General features: G+C 52.1%; 5 protein-coding genes across 5 annotated transcripts; 2 read left to right on the top strand and 3 right to left on the bottom strand.

Annotated features, from left to right (window-relative positions):
• Nucleotides 1-195: 195 nt before the first annotated feature.
• Nucleotides 196-7,099, bottom strand: PGRI_077400 (acetyl-CoA carboxylase ACC1; the record flags this gene model as incomplete). The annotated part of the gene is made up of 2 exons (XM_040795454.1): nucleotides 196-6,867; nucleotides 6,941-7,099. 2 exons carry the CDS (start codon nucleotides 7,097-7,099, stop codon nucleotides 196-198), a joined length of 6,831 nt encoding a protein of 2,276 aa, XP_040653131.1.
• Nucleotides 7,100-8,516: 1,417 nt separating this feature from the next.
• nde1 (nuclear distribution protein NudE) lies at nucleotides 8,517-10,378 on the bottom strand (the record flags this gene model as incomplete). Its single annotated transcript, XM_040795453.1, has 2 exons — nucleotides 8,517-10,085; nucleotides 10,142-10,378. The coding sequence occupies 2 exons, from the start codon at nucleotides 10,376-10,378 to the stop codon at nucleotides 8,517-8,519; spliced, it is 1,806 nt and encodes a 601-aa protein (XP_040653130.1).
• Nucleotides 10,379-11,308: 930 nt separating this feature from the next.
• Nucleotides 11,309-12,652, top strand: PGRI_077380 (cysteine hydrolase family protein; the record flags this gene model as incomplete). Its single annotated transcript, XM_040795452.1, has 4 exons — nucleotides 11,309-11,418; nucleotides 11,484-11,908; nucleotides 11,966-12,097; nucleotides 12,150-12,652. The coding sequence occupies 4 exons, from the start codon at nucleotides 11,309-11,311 to the stop codon at nucleotides 12,650-12,652; spliced, it is 1,170 nt and encodes a 389-aa protein (XP_040653129.1).
• Nucleotides 12,653-13,122: 470 nt separating this feature from the next.
• On the bottom strand, nucleotides 13,123-13,926 carry PGRI_077370 (TRAPP subunit TRS20; the record flags this gene model as incomplete). The annotated part of the gene is made up of 2 exons (XM_040795451.1): nucleotides 13,123-13,489; nucleotides 13,649-13,926. 2 exons carry the CDS (start codon nucleotides 13,924-13,926, stop codon nucleotides 13,123-13,125), a joined length of 645 nt encoding a protein of 214 aa, XP_040653128.1.
• A 560-nt stretch (nucleotides 13,927-14,486) lies between these two features.
• PGRI_077360 (splicing regulator NSRP1-like domain-containing protein) lies at nucleotides 14,487-15,821 on the top strand (the record flags this gene model as incomplete). Its single annotated transcript, XM_040795450.1, has 1 exon — nucleotides 14,487-15,821. One exon carries the CDS (start codon nucleotides 14,487-14,489, stop codon nucleotides 15,819-15,821), a length of 1,335 nt encoding a protein of 444 aa, XP_040653127.1.
• Between the last annotated feature and the right edge of the window lie 1,802 nt (nucleotides 15,822-17,623).

Raw genomic sequence — 17,623 nt, 5'->3', positions numbered from 1 at the left:
ATCATGAAGAGAACTTGGTCATATTGAATACACATATACTGTATTGAATAAGGAGTACTGAAATTGAAGATAACGCCATAATCCTATGTAGGATCCAAAACAAACAACACCATGCGATCTGTATCAAAATATAAAAAACAAAAACAAAAAGCCATCAAGTCATAATAGATGCTTCTGTGCAAGACACATGCAGATCTAAGGAGATCCAAGGTACTTCAGCACATTCTCACGTTCCTCAACGGGCAACATAGAAAGCACCTGCTGCACACCGCGGAGACCACCCTCCTTGTTTCCAATAAGCAGCTGAGCAACCTCAGACGCAACGCCTTCAGTGCGCAAAGAATCGATCTTGCTCTGGATAACCTTCTTGTTCTCCTCGTACCAAACAGCGACCTTGTGGTCGTCGTGCTCGAGTTCCTCGTCCAGCAGACCAGTCCAGGCGTGCAGGGTACGCAGTTGCACGGTGCGAGCAGTCTCGCCGAAAGCGTCAGCGCCGGGGGCAGGAGGCGCCGAGGCAGCGACCATGCGCTTGATGATGTTCTCTTCGCTGAGACGGCGGCGGAGACGCCAGTAGAAGAAGCGGCGGGAGTTGACCCATTGCAGAGGCTGGCGGATAACGTTCTTGGCTTGCATGCGGCCGGCGCGGTCGTGCAGGTCGGCGAATTGAAGCGCAATCTGCATGTACACGGGCAGGAGCTGCTCCTCGCGGGTAGCCATCTTCGCCTTGACTTCGCTGAGCTGCTCGTTGGTGAGGGAGGTGTCGGCCAGGGAGCGGCGGAGCTCGCCGTAGGTCGCGTCTAGGCGAGCCATAGTCTCCAACTGCTTCTCGCGACGGTACTTGATGTTCACCATACCTTCGGGCTCGAGGACACCACCGCGGGACTCCTCGTCGGCGTACATCTCCATCTGGTCGGGGTTGATGGTGGGGTCAACGACGACCCAAGATCCACCGCGGAGCTCGCCGTGGGGAGGAATGTACACGAAGATGGGCTGCTCGTACTTGACGAGAGCGTCAACAATGTACGAACCGTACTTGAGGACCTCGTTGTACATGTCACGCTGGCCACCGGAGAATCCTCTCCAGTTGGCCAGGATCATGACGGGCAGCTGCTCGCCGTTGTTGAAGTCACGCAAAGCCTGGGCGGTCTTGTAGGCGGAGTTGGGGTACCAGACACCACCAGCCTCGGTGGAGATCATCTCCATGGAGTCGGGGTTGGCAGGATCAGCAGGGGTGACGTTCTCCACCGAGCGAGTCTCGACGGCGATCACACCCATGGGGATACCACCGAGGCGGGCACGGCCGACAACGACGGTGCGAGCCCAGCCACCAAGGGCCTCCTCAAAGGAGTCCTTGTCGAACAGACCAGGAAGGAAGCCGTCGACATCCGCCTTACCGCTGATGAGCCACCTGACATCATAAGCCTGCTTGGGAGGAGGGAAGTAACCAACGTCACGATCCCAAGTATCGGACCAGGCGCGAATGGGGATAGGGGCGTTCTTCTTGTCGGGGACGAAGGACATCCACTCAACAATCTTCTCAACACCGTCGAAGTCATCGTTGGCAGTCATGTGAGAAACACCGTTCTTGTACATGATTTGGGTACCACCAAGCTGAAGGTTGGATGTGTAAACCTCGCGACCGAGCAGCTTGTTGATAGCAGGGGCACCAGTGAGGATGATAGGCTGGCCCTCAACCTGGATGGCACGCTGACCGAGACGCACAAGGTAAGCACCAATACCGACAGAGCGGCAGGTAACAAGAGTAATGGTGAAGATGTCCTCGTAAGCCTTGGAGGTGGCACCGGCAATGAGACCGGAACCCTTCAGACACTCGACACCAAGACCGTCCTTGGCACCAATGACGGTGGTGATCTTGTGGCGCTCCTCGCCTTCATCGTTGATGAGCTCAGTGATGACCTCCTTCTTCTTGCTAGCATCAAAGCGCTTCTTAACCTCGGGAGTGAGGTAGAGGTACTTGAAACCGGCCTCGGGCTTCGCCGGGTCGTTCCAGGCAACCGAGAAGTGGGGGATGATCTCGTCGGCCACACCGATACGGGCGCCGGAGTTTGCAGACAAGTAGATACGGGGAATACCCAGCTTGCGGGCAAGCTCAGTGCACTTGTGGAAGAACTTGTCTTCCTGAGGACCGAAGGAACCAATCTGGAAGGTGATGTCGTTGGCGACAATGATGAAACGTCTGCCGCGGGGGTACTCGGGGGTACGGGCAGTGATGATCCAACCAACCATACCGTGAGTGTTGGTACCAGGCTCGCGGGACACCTCAACAAGGTTGTCATGGTCATCCAAGACCAGCTCGCTGTAGTCAATGCACTCTCCAACGGGAGGGCGCTTCTCGTACAAGGAAGGAATCTTCTCGGCAATCTTGGTCCAGCTGTTCTGGAAGGCCTGGCGGAAAAGCTCGGGGAAATCGTACACGTACTGAGTTCCCATCAGGTGGGCCTTGTACCGCTTGGGCTGGAGCCACTCCTTGGTAGGGTACGGGGTGGCGACAGGGCGCAGATGCATAGAACCCAGCTTGGCGGTACCACCAATGCTCTGGAAGATCCACTCGCCCTTCTCGGACTTGCGCTCGATGTACAGCTCGACGTTGATGATGAAACCGTAGGTGTTGCTGATAATCACACGCAGTGGGTAGGGCATGCCGGTAGCCGGGTCAGTGCAAAGGATGCGAATCTCTGCGCCAGTGACACGGAGACGCCACAGACGGCGACCGAAGCGGTCGAGGAAACCGGCCAGGGCTTGCTCAACATCGACGGGCTGAAGGTTGAAGACGGGAGAGAAGTTGATGAAGATGTGGTTCAAATCGGAGTTGTTGTTGCCAATGATCTCCAGGGCGTCCAGGATGTCGTTCATGAGGCGGTCGGCCTCCGAGATCAGGTACTCAGCGGTGGGGATGTCGTCGCGGAGACGGCCGGGACGAACCACGGCGCGAACGAAGTAGCGCTTGTCAATAGCCTTGTCGTTTTCAGGGCCCTTGCCAATAGCCTCGTAGACGTGAATGTTGCGGTTCTCGGTGAAGACGGGCTTGATGTTGAACTTGGAGAGACGGCCAAGCTCCAGCTGGAAGGCAAGAGCGGGCTCGCTGTGGCGGATACTCAGATCTTCTTCGTAGTTGGGACCACGGAAGGTGAAGTAACCGGGGTAGACACCTTGCTTGCCACAGATGAAGGTAACACGACGGATACGGCGGGCGAGAAGCTCATCCTTGTTGTCAGCGAGCAGCTGCTTCATCTGTTCAACGAGCTCCGAATCTTCCATGTCCTCGATATCGCGGATGGCAATGTTGCACACTCCGGTGAGCTCGCTGTCACTCACAGGCTTAGGGGCGGGGCGACGCTTGCCTTCGAGGCTGGCAATAAGACCCTGCTCGCTGGGGCGCTTGACGGTGGAGCCGCCGAGAGGGAAGACCTCAAGGGCCTTGGAGAGGATCTCCTCAGCATCCTCCAGGTACTGCACGGGAATGATGACACCCTTGCGGACGGGATCACTGGCAGCGTCGCTCACGAAGAGGGACATGTCGCCGATGGAGTTGATGCGCTTGAATGGGTTGATCTCCGCAACGGGAGTGCCCGGGGCGGAGGGCTGGGCATTAAGAACACCGAACTCACGCTGTCCGAGCTTGCCAAGGGTGAAGTCCCAAGACAGGAAGGGCTGCTCAGAGGAGGCGCTGTATTCGATACCCTTGAGAGTGTATGCACGGTAGGCACGACGAACGTAAACTTCCAGAGCGGCAAGGGTGACCCAGGGGTCAGCGTGGACGAAGAAGCGAGGAAGGACATCGAAGACGGTGTACTTCGAATCGACGACCTCCTTCAAGACAGTCAAGGAAGGCTCACGGTGCTCCCATCCGGTCTCACCGTAGCGAGACTCGACAACGGAAGATCGCAGAATGTGCTCCATCTGAGACAGGCGCTCATCCAGAGATGGCATGGCACACTGAATAAGAACCTCACGGGCCTTGAGAGTAACCTTCGCGGAAGAGCGAGCCTCGAGCTCAGTCAGCAACTTGAGAATGGGCTTGAAGTACTTGCCAACATTCTCGACAAGGGGCTGGTTGGGGCGGTACATGTCCAAAATGGCCAGAACGAGGTTGTTCTTCGAACCGATGCGGCTGTGCGAAAGGACGGTGTGGACAATGCCGGTGATATCGTCCTTGTTCTCCTCACGGAGCTTGAGAATGACGTCCTCGTCGCGCAAGTTGTGGGTAGAGAACAGCTTCTCAACATCGTAGTACTGCTGGAGCAAGCCAATGAAGACATTGTACTCGTTGGACTTCAAACCATCGATGTACTTGTTGATGACCTCAACGAGGGGCAACAGGGTGGCCTTGAGAATCTCAGCATCGGCAGGGCCAATGTTTTCCTCGATGAAGCGAAGGATGGCCTTCTGGAGCTGCTTCGCAGGGAACTCGGCCTTGCGGGCCTTGGCGCGGTCAACCACGTTCTGGAGCTGGGCATCCAGTTTCTGGGGGATACGAGAGTGCAGCGCAGAGGACTGTGCATTCCACTCTCCGTAAGGAAGGTCCGGGTTGCGCAGCACCTCAACGAGATCCTTCAGGGTAGTGCCCATAATGACCTGGTTGTCGAAACCGCGAAGGATATTCTCTAGAATGCTGTGAAGCAAGAAGAAGCGCTGGGAGGGCTTGTTACCGAGAACGGTAGGCGAGCCAAGCTCGGGCAGCTGACCAGTGAAGGGCTGGGCGTGCTTGACACGGGAGGGATCATCCAGGGCGAGGATACCGAGGATGTCACCAGCCTCTAGAGTGGCACCGGGCTGCTTAATGAGCTGCACAATACCATCCTCCTTTGCGATAAGGGGCATGTACATCTTCATGACCTCAACTTCGGCGTAAGATTGACCGGCGCGGATGTGCTGTCCATTCTCAACGGTGAACTTGACAAGCTTACCGGGGGAGGGGGAACGCAGCTGAGTGGGGTCGTTCTCCTGCTCCAGCAGGCAGGTCTTGCCGTCAACGCTGAGACGGGTGGCAGCAGCCTCCTCCTTCCAGTAAACATTGTGACTGCGGCCGCTGAGCAGAACCAGCAAACCACCATCAGCCAGAGCGCGAACACCGACTGAGCACTTGGAGCCATTGATGAAGAGGTGGTAGCTGTCCAAGCTGGCACGAGTGGCAGTGAACTTGTAACGCTCGCCTTCATAGATGAAGTCGACAGGGAAAACAGTTCTCAGGATCTCCTTGGACGGAACCTGACCCTTTCCGAGGCCAACGCGGTACTCATCAATACCAGCCTCGCTAGCAAGGTGGGCCTTGGTGACAGCACCACAGATGATGGCAACGATCTGATCGGGGCGCTCAGCAGTCAACTTGTTGGTGATAAGCTGGTCGAGCCATCCAGTGGTGATGGTGTTATCCTCAAAGGCGGGAGTTTCGAGAAGCTTGATCAGGTATTCGACAGTGGTTCGGAAATCACCACGAATGCTCAATTCCTTCAAAGCAACGACCATGTGCTTGCGCGAGGCGGATCGGTTCTCACCGTAGGCGAAAATGTGACCGAATTGACTGTCGGAGAAACTGTGGATACCACCAGCAGTACCGACAGAGAAGTAACCCCAGACGTTTGACGAACTGCGGAAGTTCAGCTCGTGCATAGTACCACTGGAGGGCTTGAAACCCTCGCCGGGATCTTCGGAGGTGATACGGCAAGCAGTGGTGTGGCCCTTGGGCTGAGGACGGCGCTGGGTCTGGAAGCTCTCTTCCTTGGAGAAATCGAAGTCAATTTCGGCGGCGGCGTTGGGGTCGACACCGTAAAGAAGACGAATGTCACGAATGCGGTGCAGGGGAATACCCATAGCAATCTGGAGCTGGGCAGCAGGCAGGTTGACTCCTGAGACCATCTCAGTGGTGGGATGCTCGACCTGCAGACGAGGGTTCAACTCGAGGAAGTAGAACTTGTCGTCGGAGTGCGAGTACAGGTACTCAACGGTACCAGCGGAAACGTATCCAACCAACCGACCGAGACTCACGGCAGCGCGCTCCATGGCCTGGAAGGTGTGCGGTTTCGCGATAGTCACAGGGGCCTCCTCGATAATCTTCTGGTGACGACGCTGGACGGAACAATCACGGCCGAAAAGGGAAATGTTGTTTCCGTACTGATCAGCCAGCAACTGGACCTCCAAATGGCGAGCGTTACCAGCCAGCTTCATGATGAAGATGGGCGATCCCGGAATCTCGTTGGCAGCGGCATTGTACAAGGCGGGGAACTCTTCCTCGTTCTCAACCTTTCGGATACCCTTACCACCACCACCTTCGGAGGCCTTGACCATGACAGGGAAACCAATTTCCTTAGCCTTGGCCAAACCCTCTTCGGGGGAAAAGGTGCAGCCCTTCTTATAGACATCGTCCTCGACTGTCACAATACCGTTCTCATCAAGCTTCACGGCGTCAACGCCGGTTCCAGACCAGGGAATGCAAGGCACACCGGCATGCTGTGCAACAATGGTAGAGGAAATCTTGTCACCAAGCGAGCGCATAGCGGAAGCTGGGGGTCCAATGAAGATAATCTTCTTGGGCGACGCAGCAAGAGATTCGGGTAACCGAGGGTTTTCGGAAGCGTGACCCCATCCAGCCCACACGGCGTGAACATCCATTCGCTCCGCAATATCGACAATCAGCTCGACGTTGGCATAATTATTATTATTGGTTCCACCGGGAACCTCGACGTATTGGTCGGCCATGCGAATATAGTCGGCGTTGGCGGTCAAATCTTCGGGTGTGGCCATGACAGTGAATTGGATAGCACGCTCGTTTCCGAACGTCTCGTAGGCCCATTTCCGCACTGAGCGAATCTCCTTGACAGCGGCGATACCATTGTTGGCAATAAGCACCTTGAAACAAGTCAGTCCCACGTTCAATTTCCCGTATTTTTGTTTTCCGCCAGTCTTTCAATTTCTCACTTACCGATGTGATGACGGAGTGACCCTCATGAGCAGCGACAAAATCCTTCACGGCGCTAGGGGGTGCTGATTCGAGGGCATTGCCACCGATAAAATGTGAGGGAAGGTCGTGTTTGGTGACAGTCGCACCGTTGGCTGACGGGTTACCGTTTGTGATGGCCATGTTGATAAGCACAGGTCAGATTCCCTTATAGGAATTGAGGTTCTTTCGCGCGGTATGCGGGCGCTGATTAAAAAGTCGGGTAATGTACAATGGAAGTGGCGGAAAGAGCCCGAATGGTGGATATGGGCAGAAAAAGTGAGGAAGAGGAAGAGAAGAGGGGAATAGAAGGCGAGAGAAGGATAAGCGTAAGGAATAAGCTCTAGAGAGTAAGAAAGGCCAGGTCAGCATGTGTAATTGGAGACTTGAAGAACGATAGCGTCAAATGCGGAATTGGTCTGCAGGATTTCGCAAACGGCATCAAGGTATAAAAAAAAAGTACAATCATAACTTTAGACTTACCGAGGACCACCAAGACCCGAGCAGAATTGCAAAAGTAAAAATTGAATATAGGAAAAGGAGCAAGAAAGATCAATAAAGTGAAGAAAAACTGCTGAGAAGATGATTTTCTACAGTCCCACCGAAGTGGAGATCATCCCAACTGGCCGTGATTGATTTCCCCTAAGTGGCCGAAGTTACATGTACCTCCCCATAGTTATTATTATGGAAAGGTACTTTTCCAGGAACGAGCTCCCCCAACTCCCTGGCTTTGTTGGGCCGGGTTCCACTACAATCTGTTGGCTTCTTATTTTTTTGGTTATTTTTTTTTTGGGATTTTTGTGAGGATTTTTATATTTGACTATAAAAACAATATAAGTTGAGATCCAACATTTAGTTACTTCAGTCTAGGGAGATCTCAACTCCGACGGAGTACATACTCCGTTAATATTTCCCCATGGGTCTCGGGCCCATTCGGTACCCGATTCGGATTTCGGGGTGTTTTTTTTCGGCGATTTTCGTCTTGGTTCTTTTTCTGGAGATTCGGGTTTGACTCCTTTTGGTATGTAAGATTTAAATGTCCATGTTACCTAGGAGTAGGGAATGGTTTAAGGTATAGTTTTTTTCCATACTCCGTATTGTTTGAAATATGCAATCTACCTAGGTACCAAGGTAGATTCTAGGTATGACCTAAACTAATCTATATGCTCCACGCCCCAATGCCGGGAATGGCACGCTATCCTAATTCGGCCAACATGCATAATTCAACATCTCCAGTTCCTTGGAAGTGAAATATGAGAACTTGACCAATCATATCCTATCTCAATTATTCAAGGAACCGCCAAAATATGTTGAACTTACTACTCCGTACATTGTACAATGTTATTTAATTTGGAATATGTAACATCATGGGTATTATTGGAATGAAAAGACAATTCGCTGAGACACAGCTTAGGAACGCCCCCAGAATCAACTGGAGGCCACACAAAACCTTGTAAAACAAAAGTCGAAAAATAACCGTAGCACACGAAACACCCGTTCACTGAAACCAACCCCCCCCCCCTCTTGTAAATTCCATAAATACTAAAGGCGAAAATACCAATTAAAAGGTTTCTCCCAGGTCACCGACTTGGGTCTTCCTGTTTGGCGGTGGCATAGTACCAGGTCCGATGCTAGTCTTGAAGCTTCGAGGAGCCGGGATGCCACTGATGGTTCGCTTCTTCACTACGGGGGTGGGGGTGGTAGTCACGGATGGGCGTGGAATCTCTGGGGAGATGCGGGAGGTTGTCGGCGTAACAATATCTTGGTCTTCATCGATGAGAGACATGCCAGCGATGTTGGGGAGTTGGCCGGCATGGTTGCTGAGGGATGAACGAGGCCGCCGGCCCTCGATCAGAGGGTTTGTCGAGTAGTGACCCAATGGCGTTTTGGCCCCGGGACGACTCGAACGACTTTCGGGTCGGGCATTGACAGGGACACCAGAGTGCACACTCTGGCTGAAGGAACTGAGGCTAGAGTAACTGGTTCGGCTACTGGGGCGACTCTCGCCTGTCCGTCCAAATGACTGACGACCCTGCGGAGGGTAAGATGGTGTGCTTTCACTGTCTCGCGCTGAGGACCCAAGGCTACTGTTACTCAGCCGCTTATGAGAATTTCTAGCGGTGATCGAGGACGGAACAATTGGGCTTTCGCTGACCACGGAGCCCGAACGAGGGGATCCGCGTGAGGAGGTGTCGGATGGGGCGGGAAGTCGCGATTTGGCTGACTGGACGCGCTCTTCGAGCTTCTGCATCTTGCCAATCAGGCCACGGATCTGGAACAGTGATCCAGACTTGGGAAGACCCGGTGCCCGCGAGGAACTCATTCTCGTCAAACTGTTGCGAGACGAGATCGACATGGAAGGAGTGGACCGACCATTGCCACTCCCATTGCCGGTACCGGTGCCAGTGCTATATGCGCCATTGCTGTAAGCGAAAGATGGAGTTCGTGAATGAGTGGTGCGCGGTTGGGCGGTGCGCGATTGAGTCCGAGCATGAAGGGTTCTAGAGTTCACTGGCTCTGCGCCAGCGGCTCTCTGTCGTGGGAATGTAGGCGTTGCGTTTCCGTTGGGGTTGATCGACTTGCGCATGTTCACCGACGACTCGGAGATAGGGGGTGAAGGTGGGGTAGCGGTCGACGACGCAAGGGATGATTTAGCGGGGGGCGTAGCAAATACTGGGGAAGACGTAGCGGTAGGTGAGCGATCAAAGATCTCCAAACTCTGCGGGGTCGCCGGGCTGCGATGGTACAAGGGAGTGGGCTTGCGGCGGCGGAATCCATGTCCTTCAGTATTGCGAAGCTTCTCTTGGATGATCTCAGCCTCAATCTTCAGATCCGACAGCTCATCTCGAAGGCGTTGGTTGTCAATGCGCAGCTGCTCCCGTTCCTGCTCCCCATTTCTTATTTCCTCCTCTAGCAAGACCCCGCGCTCAATGCCGATGTTATATTTGGACTCCATGTCCTCCAGGGACGAGGTGGTGTTCCGGGCTTGGCGCTCGTAGTCATCATTGGCAACCTCAATGTCTCGAAGCTTGAGCTGCAAAGTGCGGTTCGCGTCTCGGAGTGTGGTGATTTCTTTCTGTAGGTTGTTTTGCACGGCGTTGCCTTCGGTTTTCGACTGCTTGTATTTGGTCTGGCAGCGCAATGTTAGTGACCGCATAATCGTGAGCAATGGGCATAATCCCTTACCTTCCACTCGTCGACTTCATATCGCATCGTGTCGAGCTTTTCCTTCAGCTGCCGTTCCCGCTTTTCCGAAGCCTCAATATCCTTCTCCATTTCAGTCTCCAGCTCCCGGCTAGAGGACTGGAAGTCCGCAAGTTCCGCTTCAAGTTGCTCATACTGGGCTTTGTAATGAGCTAGTTCATCTCTGTAAGAGCTGCTCGTATGCTTCCGTTCGGAAGGTGATTCATCGACGGCCGGCATCTTCTCGCGTTGGGCACCCAGAGGACCGGTCGCAAAGAAGATGTCTGGACGACAGGTGTCGTCCAAAATTGGCGAAGATCAGTAGAGACTGTGCACCAAGCTGTCTTGCCCTGCAGATCGCACCAGCCCCTCTCAAATACTCATATGTTGTGTGGTGGCCCGATGTCAACAACCGTGCGTTTTGATAAGAGCCCCTCCCGAGGCGGTGACGCAAGGGATTGATTCCGGTACTTGTAATATGTTTCTCCACAGAGAGAAGAAGAGTAGATCGAGGGATGCGACGAGCGAAGATGTCCACAGCTGGGTTACTTTCGACCCGCCTCGCGTCGAAAAGCGGGTTAGATTAGATCGGGCTGGGAGAAACCGATGTTGTTGTTTCGGTCGTCAGGGGGGGCCGGGTAATGCACTAGTCCTAATTTGGCAGATATGGTCTCAGCCACCCACCGCTCTTTTAACGTGCTAAGGCAGAAAGTTCCTGCCCCAGGCATATTAAGGCGTCAACCTGGAGCTAAGCCTCATTGGAGCTGAAAGTGATCCTGATCGACCTCAGCCCGTGATCTGGACTCAGCAGTTCCCAGTGTCCAGTCTTTAGGTCTCTAGGGCAATCAAGTTGGAGAGGTAAGTAGCTTTGTCTATCTCTCAGTATTTTCTCTAGAACCCTCTGTGAGCTTCCAGGCTCTAAGATCATGTGTTTGTTGCCTCCAAAAGCTACAATGTTATAACCACGCACGCTGTTCTTAAGATCGCTGATCAACCTGTTTGCTTCCACGCACTTGTTTACCCCCGATCATTCGCAAGCTCCATCAGCCTATCCCAGTGTTGAGCCGCATCGGCTAGACTTGGGATGGAAGTATGACATCTGAACTTACACTTTTCGTCCCTCAGATAGGTCCCCTCCAGTGAGGCCAAGGCCCAACCCGATCTATCACCATGGCGGACTCAACCGATCTGAACCTTGACGATGCGCCCAGTGACCTTCAAGACATTCCAGAGCTAGCGATGCAATTGGTGCCCCCTCCAGAGGGAACATATCCTGACAAGTAAATTATCCCATCCATGGATCGCCCCTTGCTTATTACGACCAAAATTGACAATTTATCTATAGAGCCACTCTTCTCGCCGCGGTCCAGGACCATGGCAAAGAGCATGGCTATAATGTGGTTGTTAAGTCCTCAAGCACGCCCACAGAGAAGAAGCCTGGCCGCACCGCCAAGGTGTGGCTGCGTTGTGATCGTGGCGGCCACTATCGGCCACGGAACGGTCTAACTGAGGAAACGCGCAAGCGCCGCAGAACCTCCCGTTTGATGGACTGTCCTTTCATGCTAGTCGCAGCCGGTTCTCCAGGTATCTGGACCCTGACGGTGCTTAATTCGACTCACAACCATGGTCCCATTGTCGAGAAGCCGCGACAGGTGCCTCATCACAAGGTCCGCAAGGGCCAGCTGCCAGCCGTCCCGTATGATTGGCCCCATGATGCTTCATTCACCCCATACACCACTGCGCTTGTGATCATTGACATGCAAAAAGATTGTAAGTATTTCAGACTATCACCACTATCAGAGGATCATTTGGCTGATTTTTCCTTAGTCTGCTCTCCCGAAGGATACATGGGATATCAAGGCTATGATATTTCTGCCACGCAGGCTTTGATTCCCCGCCTGCAAAGATTGCTTCATGCTTTCCGCTCTGGGGGCTTCCCGGTCTATCATACTCGCGAGGGTACTTAGTGACTCATATCTGGCTTCCAAGATGTATTACTGACTCATATCAGGTCATCGACCTGATCTATCTACTCTGTCAAGTCGTGAGGCATATCGGTCCCGTAACAACGCATCCGGCTTGGGCATTGGTTCCCCTGGTCCCATGGGCCGCCTGCTTATCCGTGGCGAAATGGGCCACGACACTATTGACGAATTGTATCCTCTCCCCGGTGAGCCAGTCATCGACAAGCCCGGCCGGGGTGCCTTTGCACACACCGATTTTGAGCTCCTCCTTCGCAACAAAGGAGTGAAAAACCTCGTCATTGCGGGTGTGACTACCGACGTCTGCGTCTCGACTACTATGCGCGAAGCCAACGACCGTGGCTTCGACTGTGTCGTCTTGGACGACGGCACTGCAGCTGCCGAGCCATCGCTACATGTTGGCACGATGCAATCAATTAAAATGGAAGGCGGAATCTTTGGAACTGTTGCCAAGCTGGACGACGTCATTCACGCTGTCGATAATTTCAAAACCGTCACCATGAAGAAGCTGGCTCCTCAGATGAGCGTCTAATTCTGTACTCTTTGTTTTAGCGGGTTGACTTTGGACGCTGGGATTGGAAGGAAATTCCCCGGCGTTTGGGACTGAGCTACCTCTTTTCTGTTGAGATACTGCAGTGCGCATACTCGTTGCTTTTCTTTTTCGAACCTTTTTCTTTCATTAGGTTTTAGCGGGCCAGGACTTCGTTGATCATCAGGTAGTGTCATTTCCTGTCAACCAGTTTAGGTGCAGAACAATAGTCATTTACATTTCTAGTTCAATCAGTTGTTTTGAATCAGAAATAACAAGGACACTCTTGTTTGTATTACACTAGACACTGCTAGTAGATTATCGACTCCATCATTGTTGTAAACATGTGTCTCTATTATGCAAAGCAAATCAAACACAATGCAATAGATACAGAGAAAGAACCAATCCCCCCAAAGAGTACATGCCCTAGAAACGCCACGCTCATGAACTAAAACCACCAAGAGACAGCCAGACTACAGCCATTTTTTCCCTGCAGCAGTTACCCGCGATCTGAAAACAGGACTCTTGATCTCCATTCCCTGCTTATAGAACGGGTTCATCGCTGTCTTGACATAGCTCTCGTATACCTCGTTCATGAATTGGCGCACAGCCTCTTCAGTCTGCGGGGAGGTCGGGTTTGCGGCAATAGAGCTGGATGAAGCGCGTGTGGTAGATCCTGCTGTGCCTAGCAGTGAGGAGGAACCAAGGCCGCTGCCTGTGCTAGTTGAAGAGGGGAGATTCGGGGGTTGATGGAGGAGGAGGAAGCGTGCGCCACTTGGGGTGAGGAAGGCTGTGATGTAGGCTGCTGCTGGTGGGTATGTGTCGATATGCTTCAGGTACCTTTTGCGACAATGTTAGTTTAGGAATTGGAGGTTTAATGTGGGGTATGGAGCGCGGGTTATTAGGCTTAGGGAGATTCCTCTGCATGCATATGGCTCTCCGGGATTCTAGCCAGTTTGCAGAAGCAATTTGGGATGTGGAATAGCTTATTAAACTCACATTCCACTATTTGTCCATTGCGCTTCTTCCAATATGTCCAGACTTGAGTGGATGATGAACTGGTTCATGTACTGCGCTGTCTCCGGGAAGCGGAAGCGGGCAATGCCATCACCACCCCCCTTTGATGTGCCAAAGGCGATGTTGAACAAAGGCGTGTCGGTGGGCGACAGAATCGTGAAGTAGTAGGACATTCTGAGTAGTTTGGGATTATTAAGGGTTGAGATGGACCCGTTGACGGTCGAGGAGCTGGGGATTGTGGCTTTACTAGCGGCCGCCATCACGTGCCTGATAAGCAATGAGCTTGCCCAGGTGAAGATGAATGTATGCACTTTTGATATGGTCAAGTTGAAGGATGAAAGATATTGTATAATGAGATGAGGCTTGGAGTTTCTAGCTTCTTGGGCTGGTTTAAATTGATCTTCTGCGCTGTCTTCAAAGGAATATCGGGTGTGATATCTTGTCCAAACGTGCTTTTTAACTAATATATATCTTTGCATTTCACATCTATAGAACTGAATTTAGCAATACTATTCATGATACCCCTAAGTTTGGCAATACAATCAAATCAGAATAATATCCCATTAAAACCTGATGAATAACTCTTAATTACAAAACCGACATTATTTTGTGTCTAGTATGGATACAATATTCGATGCTCCGATCTCCCCGCAAATGTTACCAGCACGTGATCGACTGATAACCAGCCAAGGCTTTATCGCGGTCGATCGCAGTCGCAACTTTTGACCTCGACAATCATCTCCTGCCGAACACACTAGTATCGTTGCTATTAATCCGAGTATAGAAAACCTGGAACTGCTTGGAAAAGGTTATTTTTAATATGCCAGCAAATCTCCCCTACGGATTGAACCTTCCAAACAAAAGTGCGACGAAACCTGGGAATGCCCTTGGGCAGAAAAGGAAGAACATTTTTGACGACGACTCCGAAGATGAAGACCAGAAAACTGGTGATGGCGCAATTGAAATCTCAACGATTGGAGGGCTAGAGGAGCCAGCCACGAAAAAGAAGCTCCCACCAAGCGCAGGGCCCCCAAAACGCAAAATTCAATTCGGAAGCGGTCCCAAACCAACAGCCAAACCGCTCAGCAAGAATTCGCTATTTGCAGACGATGAGGATGAAGACGAAGAAAAGGAAAAAGAGCAACAAGGCGCAATTAATCTTGGATTGAACCAGGCGAAGCCGAAAAAGCCAACCGCCCCTGCCCAGAAATACACCAACCTCGCGTCAATGCACAGCAGCAACATGCATGCAAAGGCAGCCGAAGAGCTCGACCCATTGATTTACTCATACGATGAAGTATACGACAGTCTACATGCCAAGCCCGCCAAGTCCTCAGTAGAAACCAAGAGCGACACACCTAAGTACATGCAGAACTTGCTACAGACTGCGGAGATTCGGAAACGGGATCAACTACGTGCCAAGGATCGCCAGCTAGCCAGGGAGCGTGAAGCCGAAGGCGACGAGTTTGCTGACAAGGAGAAGTTTGTCACATCTGCCTACAAGGCGCAGCAAGCTGAACTGCGGAAAGCAGAGGAAGAGGAAGCACGCCGTGAAAAGGAAGAAGAAGAACGGCGTAAAAAGAGTGGCGGCTCCGGCATGATTGGATTCTACCGGGACGTTCTGTCGCGAGGAGAAGCACGACACGAGGAGGTTATCAAGGCTGCAGAAGAAACTGCCCGCCGCCTCAAAGCAGGCGAGATTATTGAGGAGACGGAGGATAAAGAGGATAAGACGGCTGCCCAAAAGGCGCAGGATCTCAACTCCCATGGAGCTCGGGTTGTTGTGAACGACGAGGGCGAAGTCGTTGACAAGCGCCAACTCCTATCTGCAGGACTGAACGTGGCACCGAAACCGAAATCTCAAGCACCTGCCCCCAAAGCAGGAGTTTCACGACCTACTGCCGGACGACCAGGTGCTGGTTACCAGGGTGGCCGTGGTGCCCAGCGGGCTCGACAGACCGACATGGTTGCAAGCCAATACGAAGAGCGTGCGCGACAAGAAGAGGAGGCAGAGGCTGCAAGACAAAAGGAGATCGCCGAAAAGAGCCGCAGTCGCAAAACCGAGGTAGATGTGCTAAGCGCCAAAGAGCGGTACCTGGCAAGAAAAAGAGAACGAGAAGAGGCTGCTGCCAGGGAGAAATCCAAGGGGGCCTAAGTGTATGCCAAAGAGTGGTCTGGATGTGCTGCATCCATGGAATTTTGGAATACCTAATATTGCATAGCGCTGGGGAGAACCCTGTACATTACTCATGATACCAAAAAGAGACCCCGACTTTGAGTCATACTGTTTGCTACCATGTCCCTTAAGAGCTGCTGGAAAATCCTCTTAAGAGTATATATATTTATCAACTTCTTGCTTCCTTGCCAGTAATTCTTTCTTCATTTACCCATCAGTCCCCACTACTAGACCACCCAGTAAGTTCTACCGCCATACCTCGGAGAAATCATTGCCAAGACTTCCTTAACCCCGGCTTACCTCACCAACTTGTCTCATATCACATGACCCCACACGGGCTGAGTTAATCCGGACCGAAAGCACTCGCTAAGCCGCCCCACACAGGTCGCACTCCCAATTTTGCACACCCAAATCGAGATTCAAGAATCGCTTCATCACCAAACCACTTCCATCTCCCGTTCATCAACGTCAATCATCCAACATGGGTAAGGTTCACGGCTCTCTCGCCCGTGCCGGTAAGGTCAAGGCTGCCACTCCTAAGGTGAGTTATATTCGATATCCAGCCAACGCCACTTGATACACGATCGCAGTGGCCCTCCATCCGACCAGTCCTTTTAACGACAATTTTGCATCCAGGTCGAGCCCCAGGAGAAGAAGAAGAACCCCAAGGGTCGCGCCTACAAGCGTGTTCTCTACACCCGCCGTTTCGTCAACGTTACCATGACCGGTGGCAAGCGCAAGGTACATATCGAATGACTCACCCACACACAACACACAACCAAACACAAACCAATCTCGCAAAATATCCACGACCACACCACGAATATCGAAAATGAAGGACAGGAAGGCTGACAAGTCGCGAAATGCAGATGAACCCCAACCCCGGCCAATAGATTATTCAAGTCGTTAAAACAACCACCTGAGCCGCGATCGGCTAGTCGAGTTCTACGATGAAAATCTTCGCATAACCACGGCACGACCACGGCCCAAACGAACGAAAGCACACCAGATACGGCTGGTACTTGTACGGATGATATCACGCTTCTTCGTCTTCACTTGAATTTTTTTTTTGCTGGCAACGGATGGGTTTTTTTTGGGGGTTGATTCGCGGAAATGAATGGATACCCATGGCGGTCTGAGGATGGAAAGCTGTGGCTGGATGTGAGCTGTCTATGGGCAGTTCGCAGGCTAGACTTCAGAGTCCCTTTTCGACTCATTTCATAGGCTGTTTCATGAATTGCATTTCCGATCCAGAAATGGACTACCTCTTTTTCCATCCTTTTCGGGTTATCTCTACTTGAGAATGTGCCTAGGGACATAGAGCTCGCTCTTCTTAGTTGCTTGCCTTAGTGGCCTGCCTCTTTAGATTTGATATTGGAGTTGTAGAATGGATTAGGCGGGCCTTGCATGGTGGGGTTCAGCCCCTATGCAGTATGTTCTGATCTCCCAATGATAATAATGTAATATATATCCGGTGCCCATCTGGCCACTGTACGGAGTACATTGAAGGATACTCCACACTTACATGTGATGTTTGCTCCACACGTGCCAGATCTCGCTAGCATAAGGAGCATAGTCCAAGTCCTTATTCTGCATTTCTATTTCTGAGTCGCAACATGGATCCTCACGTCATGAAAAGTGCGGGGGATGATAGAAATTGGCAAGTACATACTTCCGCTTTAGCTTGATTCGAGGGAGTGTTGGAGGTTGGAACACAAGGATGTAGATCACTCTATACCTTGTCCACTACCTACACTTTATCTTTTGACGACGTGGCTTAG

Source organism: Penicillium griseofulvum (assembly GCF_001561935.1).
Source record: "Penicillium griseofulvum strain PG3 chromosome Unknown contig_6, whole genome shotgun sequence".
NCBI lineage: Eukaryota > Fungi > Ascomycota > Eurotiomycetes > Eurotiales > Aspergillaceae > Penicillium > Penicillium griseofulvum.
This window is presented reverse-complemented; position numbering and strand designations above follow the sequence as displayed.